Source organism: Rhipicephalus microplus, chromosome 8 (genome assembly GCF_043290135.1).
Source record: "Rhipicephalus microplus isolate Deutch F79 chromosome 8, USDA_Rmic, whole genome shotgun sequence".
Classification (NCBI taxonomy): Eukaryota; Metazoa; Arthropoda; class Arachnida; order Ixodida; family Ixodidae; genus Rhipicephalus; species Rhipicephalus microplus.
Window position 1 is genome coordinate 6,797,482 of NC_134707.1, and position 12,434 is coordinate 6,809,915.

The window sequence follows — 12,434 nt, forward strand, 5'->3', positions numbered from 1 at the left end:
CTTCAGACAGCTCGTATCGGACGGGGTGAACACGCTCGTCCGAAATGGGGCGCACCCTGATAAGTGATAAGGCGCTCCGAAAACAAATACGGGCTTTTGCGATAGATTACCCAATAATACGTACCACTGCAGTTGGAAATACCGAGGTGATAAACAGGCATCTAAGCAGTAAACTTGCACAAAAACGGCGTTGAAATGTCAAAATGTCGCTTATATGCTTCTACAAGATTATATAGTATATAAAAATGGGGGAAGATCAAGTACATCTATCGAGTAATAGCAAATAAATAGAAACTAATTTTATATTTAGCTCAACTTTGATTCTAACAGAGCTTGAATCCTGGTGTACTTACAGTAATTTACTGCTCGCATGCATCTGAGTGGGTATTAGAAGAAAACTTCACAGTATTGTTTACTCCAGTGTTGTCTCAGGTGGCATAAAACTATACATGTACGTGACTTTTCAGCATCACACTTTCTCAGTTTGTAAAATTGTTGCGCTTTAACTTGATAACAAACTCAAATTTTTTTCAGAGAGATAAATGACGTGCTAGAACATGTGCTAAAGAACTCGAGGAACTCGAGGCTTTATTTCTTAAAACATTGATTACCTTATAAACGCGCCGTTTCGGAGAAGTAGCTGATATGTTATGGATGTTGTGTACAGTCACAAAATAAATATTTAGGCGAATAAACAAAATATAGGAACAGGTTGAAAATCACGTAAACGCCTTTCGTGTCAACAGCTTGAGCTCGAGGTGTGACAAAAATAAAATATTGAGCAAAAAGAAAATAGATATTAAAAAAGATGACGATTTGTTTAGCGAAACGTGATAAGTTACAGCACGTCAACATATGTTGTTACAGTATGTCATAAATAAAAAAAAAAAGCCGGGACAAGAACTGCCTGATGCGGGCAAGTGTTTACCGAGCTGCACCGGATACTCTTTCATAGACTATCAACAGGGAAACGTCTACATGTATAAAATGCAGAGTATAAACAGCGAATAATGCAAACTAGTGCTCGATCCAGCGTGAAAAATATCGCAGCTGTGCATCAGCACATAAACGAAGATAGGAAGCGGCAATAGCATATTGCGGAACAATCTAACCAATAATCAAATGAGCTGTACCGAGTAGAAAAAAGGGTTTGAAGTATGAATTTTTTGAGCACAGGGTATATTAGACTTACGAATACTAAAAGCGCTTTCGCGTGATACACACCTTTACCAAATGCACGGCACTAGCATTCCACATCACAGCAATGCAGGGAAGCGGCATGAATGTACGGGGAGAAGAGACACTACACAAGACATTTCAGTCACTAACCAGTTAGGTACCAAAATACAAAGCGCTAGTTTAAACGCAATCAAGCCGCTAACAAGTGCAGAAACACCAGCTTATGAAACACCAGCTTATAGGCGTAATCGAGGCTCATTACAGTCCGTAGCGGGAAGGCAACACCGACTTAGGAAGGAGGCTGTATTTGTACAACAGTGTTCACGTTTAAGAATCAGGCCTACTCAATCATTCGCGATTTCTTAGCGATATATAATACATTATCCTTGGACATCTGGAAAAAAGGGGAGAAAATAAACCATTGAAATCACGTGGCCAGGTGGTGTTATATAGAAGTCTTTTTTAGTAGACGGCGTCAGTATTTTTTTATTGGTTTCGACAGCGTTTAATACTGAATGTGGTCGCAACTCACGAGTCAAAGAAGTAAGAAATGAACATAAAGATTACGCAAAGGTTTGAGGAAATGAAAAGTGTGGCACAGTGCATTACATCTATGTTACACATCTACGTATAATGTTCTCACTTTTCTGTCCTGACAGTATGCAATCTTATTTATGCAAAAAAACAACAACTTTTTTCTTCGCATTAACTCACGAAAGCTACACGCGCTGTATGCGAGGTAGACTCGAAATTCAAAAAGTTTGACTTCTCCTTCAAGCTGGAGTAATCTTTACCATTTTATTTGACTCCTCTTAGAGAGTTAGTAATCATACCAGAGGTGGAGTACTCTCGGTTGATAGGGAGTAAAAATACTCGGAGTGAACGATAACTCTACGAATGGAGCCAAATAAGCTGGCGAATGACTTACTCCTTCATAAAATAGTAACAAGAACTTTGTTTTTTTTTTGGAGTGTGGTTACTCCCTGGCCGATCTCTGTCGGTGTATTGTAGAGCATTACTAACTAGACTTTACTACCTGGTTTGACTGTAGGTGAGTATTCGCACTTGGTCCATTCATTACCACAAATCTGAGGCTACACTACGTGGTAGTCTATGTTACACAGGAGGAAGGTAATAGTAGAGATATATATTATAGCGAGAAAAGGCTTGCCCTATGAAACAGCACAATGTAGACCACGTGTTCCCGCGACTGCGTCACGTAGACTTCTGCGTGTGGTCTATATCTCTCAAAACATGTCAGCATTAGTGTGGTACCTGTTTTCAGGAGCACTCACACACACCTCAAGCATTAAACACGTAGGGGCAAGGTTACATCAAAGATATCCTAATTAAAGGAAATAAGACAGACATGTTCTGTAAATTTGTTTGTAAAGTGCACTAGGGAGATTTTCGTGGCCGAATGGATGAGTAGTTAAAAAATCAAGCGCAGGGTCATTAATATAACGTTAAACGTTACGTAATGCGAACCAATCATATTCATTGGTCGATTTGTCTGTGCATCTGCCTTGCGGGAGAAGAGAGGTCAATTGATTAGTTAATGCGACAATTAACTAGCTGCATCTTACAGGCCAGATTACTCATTATTCGAGGAATTCACGGTTTATTTTTCAACCTGAACATTCCATCAAAAGTCCTGGTCTGAATGTTCACCCGTGAGCAAAAACGGGCCACGTACGGAGGCACGTGCCGAAACCGCCATCTAGTGGCACGTCATTTGCTGCCGAGAGCACTACTCTGACTGATTTAGTCAGAGTAATACTCTCGACAACAGATGGTTTGCCACCAGACGGCGCAGACGGCAAAAGCACAAAGTACGAAGTTCACTGCAAAGTACGAATCCTCAAACTCACTTTTTAAGGAATAAATAAATAAATAAATATAGTTTTGAGTTCATTAAGTATTACGGCTTGGTGGCGCTAGCCACCGCCCGATCTAAAGGGTACAGCCATATCCATCCATCCATCCATCCAAAGGGAAATAATTCCTACACTTCTGCTCGCTGGTGTACGCTTATTCGTGATTTGTTGTATCTACTCGTGATACAATTTGTTGTATCTATTCGTGACCTGTTGTATCAGTTTGTTGTAGCGCATTTGTTCTTTCCAAGACAGTGATGAAATAATCAAATAAATCAAAAACTAAAAAAAATGAATAAATATACCGAGCCTATAATGTAGCAGAAAATTCTGTGGGCCTAAAAATGACTGGTTTTACCATTAATAACGTAGACGTCATCTCTACACTTGATAGCTGTAATTGAATACCAAATTTCCCGCAGGTTCGTTGTGTGTGTGTGTGTGTTCATTGCTATGTGTGCTAATGTGAGCATATCCAATCAGCCTCACGGATTAGCATGTTGAAATGAACTGCCTTGTTAAGAGGTGTGGCGGGAACCGCATTAAAGTAGGAGGTTATCCGTGAGAGAGACGCGAGAACACCGGCGCTCTGTAAGCGTAAAGCGATGAAAAAATATAATAAAAGCAGCCAACGTATCGAGTTCGTAGGCGGCGTCGCGACGCTTGGCGCGCGCAGCCAGTGACGTGGCCGAAGGGGGAAGCTCGGGATGTCGTATGTGTAATATGACGGGCTGCCCGCCGCTTGACACCGAAAGCACGACAGAGTGTCACACGAAAAAAAAAAAAAAAAGACACGCATGCAAGCAGACACGGAGGGTTCCTGGCGGTCATACGGTTTGCAGTTTTTTGCTGCATCGAAGGCCAGGCCATAACCTTCGCTTAGGTGTGCGCTGAATTAGCTGTTTTGTCTGTCCTCGCGTAGTCTCGTGAGAACGTTACCCGAGAAAAATTTGGCGTCGGTGAAACGGTTTAACATGGGAACGTATATGCACGTCAAGCGAGGTAACGTGAACTCGACGGAAACGTCACGTTTGACGTCATACCGTCACCGAACAGTTTGATATAGTTGTGGTTCGAGGTATGAAAACCGTGTTGTGATTATGAGGGACACCGTAGAGTGGAGGGCTGAGCAAATTTCTACCACCTGCGGCTCTTTAACGTGCCACCAAATCTAAGCACGCTTGAGGTCAAGCATTTTCGCCCAATTTAAATCCAATTACCAAGTCGGGATTCGATCCCACGACCTTCGGATGAACAGACTAGCACCTCAGCACTTAACCACCACGTCGGGTGTGCAACATTGCGTGGTGGTGCATAGGACTCCCGCTTTCGCCAGTGCTATATAGTGGTGGCCCACCTCACTGCTTGTCCGGTAACCTACGCCAATAAGATTTGTGGTTCCCGTTACTTTGCCAGCATGACCAACTGCTACAGCCAGAGTCGACTGACATCACTACTGACGTCAAACGTGACGTTCCGATTGACGTCACGTGACCCCTAGATGTTGGGGCCCCAAACGATCTCCCGTTGAAGAGAACGTAGTCGTAACGCTGCAGAAGTTTGCGAAAAGCGCTGCGCGACAATAACAAGCCATTTGATTGATGTACTTAATACTATCTTACCGGTAGCTGGACTTCGCCAACTCTCGGCTTTTTCGCTAAAACGAGTTATTAGAAATGCCATAAGAAGATAGTGCGCGACCGAAGTGAACAAGGTACACATAGTGGACAGGTCTAGCTAATTTTGTGCGCAAATACGTATATGCTGTTATACACGAAAATCGCTTAGTAACTAATTTTTTTGTAGCATCTTGTTACAAAAACGAAGCCCGATACTGATATCTAGTCACGTAGTCATCGTTGCGGCTCTTTGAATGCTGTCATGTTTCACAATGGTTGTTTGACCACGAACCACTATAGCGTAAATGTGTCATTTTTGGTCTTTTTATTTTCATGGACGAACGTCCTCTATTATTCTAGCATCTTGCTTAATTTTCGATGTTTTTTGTACGATGTTTTTGCATGTTGAAAATAAAAAGAAAAAAAAAACACCCAGGGCGCGTTTTGATATGCGTCAAGCGTGTTCGAAAAGATCACATTGGCGCATCGCTCGAAAACCGAAGAGTGCCCATTGCAATTGAAAAGAAAATCACTTTATTGTGCGTAATATTGTCGACACATTTTCACAGTGACACTGTTTTCAGGTTCTTCTGGTCAATTTGCAAATGTCGACTGTACTTGAAAAACTCTACTGTACTGAGAAAAACGTTGCCAGTTCAAAACTGAAACGAACTCTTCAATTATGAAACAATAGAACGCAGTAAGCGTTCGGTAAATTCACATTTGAGACTCGTTAAAAAGTTAAAAAATATACATTTCCCCTCTCTCCTCTACTTCCAACGTTCTTATAGTCGAACAAGATTCTTCGATATGCCCGGGTTTAGATGTGACATTAGAGCTTTAACTCGTACGCTTAGATAAACTTCTCTCATTAAATCCCTTGTCGCTGTGGGACCAACGTAACAAGACACACCACTGTTTCGAATCTGCAATGGCGTGACACGTATATATCTCAAGTAAGATGGCTTCTTCAAACACAACAACTGGAGAGTGGCCCCCGCTAACGGATCCGACGTATTCACGAGAGCCGATCGAATATTCCTGCCAATAATAGCCACATAATCAGGGTGAGTATTTTCTAAATATATTTTGTCTACATTATTCCTCAGCGTCATGTTTCGGTAAAGCAGTGCTTTAAGGGCCACTCAAGTAGAACAGGCTTGTCCACCTGATTATAAGGAACTCTCTGTATAGGCTCTCGATGAATTCTGCCTGTTGAAAGTGTAGAACAACGCCCGTCACAGTTTAAAAAACCGCAGGGGGGAGGGGGAAGACAGAGCAATTATGCGCTAAGAGCGGCTAACTATTCGTCATCCACCTTTACCAATCGGCTTGTGCACATTACTTTCGACACGGTCCTGGAAAAACTACGAACCACTGATCTAGGGCAGAACTTGTCTGGCAAGACAATGTCTTTGAGACATTTTTTTTTTAACTTGATAATCTTTCCGATAAATCCACATTTTCTAGCTTTTGTAATTATGCCAGTACACCACTTTTGCTCTAAGAGGAAGCAAAAAAAAAAACGCAAAATGTGTCTGATTTCACGTTTCATGGCTTGTAGCTGGCGTTCTCGGTCCGGCGTTATCAAAACACGTGCCCACTTCAGTATCCAGTGGTCACACATTTTTCGATTTTGTGCAAATGAAATTCGAAATGTTTACTACATTTCTTTCGATATGAACAGACACGTTTCCCGATTGACCATTTTATTGAGTATATGTCGAAAATTTAGATTTAGCCCGGACCTCAAGTCAGGTTAGCCTTTATGCAGCTTGTCCTTGAAAAAAAAAAACCTGGCTTGACTTAATGCGGTACAGTCTTTGTAGTCACCATTTCACGTCAACGTAAACTCATCCTTGTTTTTAAAGATCAAAGATGTGACTCTGAATAACTTGCAATAGTTAATATAGCCAGCCCCTAATGCACTTACAGAGCGTTCCTTCGATGTACTCCTTTGCAGAGTTTGTACATCGATACATCTTCAGCTACGTATGCTCTTATTAACGATGGCATTGAAAAATACTCTCGCGAACGGGATTTGAAAGCACTGTCAGCCTAAGAGAGCTACAGTTCTTCCCAAAATTACAGAGGCCACAAAACTCTTGAGACAGTCGCACCACTATTTCATGTGGTTCCACGTCACGTGTCCCTGAGTAGGCATAGCGAGTGCGTTAGCCCTGACTAAAATCTCAGCAGCGTGAACATAATCATATGTTCAGTGACAGCACAGTAGGGTTAGGTGAACTTATATAGTTCAGTCCAAACATTACAGAGAATTCTGTTGCACGTGTCGCAGCACAGAAGATGAAGTTTTATGGGATAGCTGGGGCGTGAGTATTTATGAAGGTAACCTTTATGAAGATTCGAATTCTATCCGTCAAAGTTTACATACGGAGCTTTATTCTAAAACCGCAGCTTAGTTGGTTTCATGTTTTAGTTATTTTTATAGCAGCCAGATGCACATTGTCTGAAGCAAAATTCAATAAGTACAACACTCATGTTATCCCCAAGTCGTCGGTGTAAATTTTGCTTTGATTACTGCTTCTTCTGTACCGAACGAATAATAGTAATACAGCTTCCCCAGGGTCTCTACTCCAGGAAATGGTGTGGCCGTCCCCCTTAACTTGATCCTATGCCTCCCAATTCAAGGTTACTTCGACAAAAGTGACACTTGGAAACGAATTGTAGAGATGTAATGGTGAACGCTGCCATGTGCAGCGTACGTCCGCATCTTATCTCGCGAGAAGTCATTTAAAAACATCGTGGCAAACTATTTCGGACAAGAGTATCATGACACCAACACTTTCGGCAAAGACTGTACATTCAATAATGTTTCCTTCTTTTGTGACATTAGCGAGACAAGCAAGAGCCAGCGTGAATAACGACGATTGGACGTTATCATTTTTTTTTGCCACGTTTTCAAACGTGGTACGTGTTTTTCTCTTTACCGACCAAAAGTGCTCCTAGCCTGATAGATTCCTTTGGATCACAGTTTAAGACTCGAACGTAGGGAAGCTTTGCGAGATAAATCAATAACGGAGCACATTGATTCAAAAAAGCAGCGGGTTCGGGAGAACATGTGAAATATGGCGTCATTCCAATATTGGTCACGAGAACTCGGCGTGCCGTTCACATCTCGTCAAGCATACATCATTGCAAGTTCCACTGCACTCCCATTAAACAAGACGATAACTTTGACCGTTTTCTTTCTTCTATTACTTCATGCTTTGTCAAAATGCAGCCATAAGAAGCATGTAAATACATCGTCTCTATAAAAGGTACCAAAAAATGTCTTAGTACGTGCATACAATGGCAAGCTAAAATCGTGTGGCGTCGAACCTTGTTGCGAATGTGAAGTTTCTCTGATTTACTAGTGTTGTAGTAAAGCGACATCGGCTCGTAATATATATCTTTGTAACGCCTTCTTACGCACGTAAATCATATATCTCAGAATGAGTCCTTTCTTTTTAGTTAGGGTTCTGACATAGAAGAGAATAGAACTCTTGTTTTGACTTGGCTTCAGCATGTGACATCAAATTTACGAGGCTTGCTTTATGCATGATGTGTTCGTAGTAGGTTTCCGTGCTGCCTGTCAAGTTTCCCGCTTTTCTATTAGAGGGTCATCAGGCGGCTTTACGATCCAAAGAGTCCCAACACAAATGAGGCTAGTTGCACAGCAGTTCCTACGCTTAAATCGGAAAAATGCAATCCAATACAAGAAGTAAATTTTAAGAGAGCTGAATGATTGACGGGTTGGTATTTGGGCATAATTATCATCGTAAGCAGACTGTGTTATCTTTATGTTTTACCGTTTTCGTTGGGATGCTTACGATGATAGTAGTGTCTAAGAAGTAAGACAGCAATTTTCAAGCGCTGGTTCTAATGAACACTCGCCAGCCTCCTCGGTCAATGCCTTCAGGCAGGACCACTGAGTTTTTGGAGTGATAAGGGGATCATAGTTAGGAACGGCGCAAAAAACATGAGACACAAAAACGATGAAAACGGCACCCGTTCTTGTGTTTTCATCGTTTTTGTGTTTCATTTTGCACCGTTCTTAACTAAGAACCAACACCAACTCACTTAACTGTCAGTGCAACTGAATGATAATGGGAGTAATTGGTACAGCATCGGGAACTTGCAGTGCTTGATGCTCGACCAGCACAAGCTGCGATTTCACTCCAGAAGTTCTGTGGATATCCGCTTGCAGCAAAAGGTCCGCCGGATGTCCAATTACAGAGCTCAGTTTTGTTGGCTTTCTAGCAGAACGGCCGTTGATTCAGGGTACAGTATCACAGCTCACCGACCGGATACAATGCTTTCGGGGGTGATCTGCCATTTCAAAACGATCTCTATGCATCGAAACTGCATAAGTTATGTGCAATGTATAGCTGTTTTTGTCATCTGGCCATAGCTGCGCGTGTACCAGGAATGATGGAAATAACGGTTCCTCGTCACTTGGACGAGAGTAACAATAAGTGTTGGGCTTTTACGTCCCAGAACTACGATATGAGTATGAGAGACGCCGTTGTAGAGGGCTCCGGAAGTATCGGTCTCCTGGGGTTATTTAACGTGCATCTAAATATAAAGCCGGAGGCCCTTAGCGGCTTACCTCCACCGAAAGGCGGCGGCTGGTATTCGATACCGTGGCTTTCTTGACAGCAGTCGGGGACGACAACTTCTAGAGCACCGCGGCGAGTTTGGAGAAGAGAAAATCAAGAGTTCCGAAATCAGTGACGAGTTTTTTTATCTGGTTGTTTCGATCTTAACAAGCGATCGTTTTTGCGAAGTCTGTACACAAGTACACACAAAAATATTCGATAATAAGTCAGCAGACAGCCAAAAGAAGTGCGTTAAAATCCTTATAGCTGCCATTGTCATGTGTCCATCTCGATACGTTTCTGTGCATGAACCACTGGGAACGACCTACCTAATCTGTCCTGATTCACTCGACAGCCCTGTTTGAAACATCACCGTGCACTTTGAATCATCCACGACGATGCGAAGCTTGAACTTTAAGCATTCAATAGTGAAGATGTATGAGAGCCATGAACACCATAACAAGGAATAGATGAGAAGTTGTCAAAAAAGTTTCCCTAAAACCAAAGCTATGACACGGTGGCATATATTCTTCAGGACTCCGAAGAAGACAAGCTACTTTGCCCAAACGTGTGGCGCCCAGGAGGCTTGCTGGTTAACAGCATCTCATATTCTATTCCGGAACCTCACTGTTTGCGAAGTGGAGGTGGTGGGCATTGCTGTCGCTCTCGCTACCTGCTCGTTTCATGCTTTGCTTTGCACCTCAGACACCGCAACGAGTCTACACCAACTGGCGCGAATGACTGGTCTTCTACAGCGTACAAGCCGTGAGCTTATTTGACGCAGACTCTCGAGATGCCTCATGCCCGTTATCAGGGATTGAACAGACAACGTTGCGTAACTGAGTAAGCGTCGAAACATAAGGATAAACCTATTCAAACAACGTCATTATAAATTAGCATTTTAGTGATTCATCACCATCTTTGAAAATCTGTGAAATTTTCGGGAATTAGGTTAAAAAAAAATGTCTAGATTTCCAAGTGATTTGTCAAATGAGCTTTGCTCAAAAACGTGATCGAACAGGACAAGTGTACTGAAGTTTTACTGCTACATAGCTGAGGATTTTCCGACTATTGTTTTTTTGTTCACGTGCCGGGATGTAGGCTTAGCCAGAAAACAGTTACGTCTGTTTCGTTTTGCCTGATCTCGGTGCCATGTAACTGTTTTAGATAGATGTCAAATGAAGAGCATTATATTCTATATTATCATAGACAGGTCATTTGGATTTATGCCACTGTCCTAGTTTACTATATCATTTTTTCTTATATTCCTTTCTACAACACGCGCTCACTCACGTGGCTTCTATAGCGGAATGAACGACCTCTGCAGCGCCCACTGAGTGCGGCCAACAAAACTAGAGCTCTGTAGACTTTTGAGGTTCACAGCCGGTCTCAGCGACACTTTCATACATTTTTTTGCTTCCAAATTTCTTGGCGCGTAGTGTTGTGGTCTCTTCATCCTCGTCGTCTTGCTGTGTTGCTTCAATCCCGTTAGACATCGTCGTTGTCCGGGGTGGAGGTTGGCGTGCGCGGGGGACTGCGGGAGTTCCTCTCAGGGCCTGGTCCTAGCCTTGAGGGCCGCAGCGCCGCGACGTGTTGATTCGTGGGCTTTCTTGACGATGGCCAGCTTGGAGTTGTGGTCGTGAGCGGGCAGGTCAACGTAGGGCGGGTCCCGGGTGCCGTGTATCATGAGCGTCCACTCCTTAAGGAAGCCCCGGGCTTCACCCTCGTCCGAGGAGTCCTTGCCTCCGGTTCCTCGGTCCATGTGAGCCTCGAGTGTCCAGCGACCACGCGGGTTCTCGCCCCAGGTGTGCGTGGTCATGAAGGGCCACTTGGTGAAACCGTCGTGGCTATCGTCATCGTTTGGTCGACGACTCAGGATCATGGACCTGTGTTGGGCACAATGTGAGAGATCAGTGAGGGCGTGTTCCAATACTGGAAAACATTGGAGACAACCTATACGTTGACCGTTTTGGGGATAGCTTAAAAGGGTGGGGGTGGGGAGAGGTGCGCAGTTGGGGATTCATTAGAAAACGTTACAGCAGAGACACGCGGGACAGAGAAAAAGACAACATGCTGGATAGCCTCTTTCATGTCTTCATGTCTCTCCCTCTGTGTTAGTTTGCGGTTACTTGTCCTAGTTAGATCACAACCTCGGAGACATCGATAATATAACACATCTGGAAAATGCAACACGAAGTGTTACAGTACGAGAAAGAGTAAGAATTAGTATATATAGCTTCCGCCGAAAGCTTAAGGTAGGCGAGCTTACTAAAGAATGCCTCGAGCTCGGGTCATGCTCCGGACATACGCGACCAACGGTACCTTATCCTCGAAGTCAAGAACCTACTTAGGCTTTTTCCCAAAGTCCGTTGTTACGGTGCTGAATGACCTTTTGGAACAAGATAGTAGAGTTAGGAAAGGGCAAGTAGAGAAACCACCTGGTCTAGTGGCTAAGGCACTCGGCTGTAGACCCGCAGGTCGCGGGATCAAGGTCCGGCTGCAGCGGCCGCATTTTAGATGGTGGCGAAAATGCTTGAGACCCACGTGCTTGAATTTAGGTGTAGGTTACAGAACCCCAGGTGGTCAAAATTTCCAGAGCCCTCCACCACAGCGTCTCTCATGATCATATGGTGGTTTTGGGACGTCAAACGCCAACGATTATTATATTATCTTGTCAATGAGTCTTGACTTGCCACCTGTACGATTCACGCGAACTCTCTTTGGGAGTTATCATACTTTCGTCGGGGAGTAGTGGGATTCAAAGGAGAGTTATCACGTCCTTTTAAAGGGAGTCATGTAAGTCTCAAGTCAGAGCCACCAGAATGAGTAACGCCGGCTCTTTTTTTAGGGTGTACCATAACAGATAAACGTAGATTCCAACAGTGCCCTTAGGAAAAGTTCGCAGTTGCTGCTCGAGTGACGCTGCCGCCCACCCCTTCCCCTAGGGTCCCTTCACGTTCGTTGCGAAAGACGGGCGGGTCGTTTTCTTTCTGCAAGAGGACTGATCGACAGCAGGACTCCTCAAAGGGGGGCGTTACCACATGCACCCTGTGTGTGACGGAGATGGCCGGCTCATTTAATCTGTTTGAACCATGTTGACCACCAGAGCTTGTGCACTTTTACTCGCGGGTAGAACATACGATGCGCGGGGTGATGTT

General features: G+C 43.6%; 1 protein-coding gene across 2 annotated transcripts in view; it reads right to left on the reverse strand.

Annotated features, from left to right (window-relative positions):
• Positions 1–10,665: 10,665 nt before the first annotated feature.
• Positions 10,666–12,434, reverse strand: part of amon (prohormone processing protease amontillado) — a 202,221-nt gene continuing 200,452 nt past the window's right edge. For both annotated transcript variants that reach the window (XM_075870866.1, XM_037416151.2), the window contains exon 13: positions 10,666–11,162. In XM_075870866.1, coding sequence (XP_075726981.1) covers positions 10,826–11,162 — 337 coding nt within the window. In that variant the 3' untranslated portion in view covers positions 10,666–10,825. The remainder of the gene's footprint in view (positions 11,163–12,434) is intronic.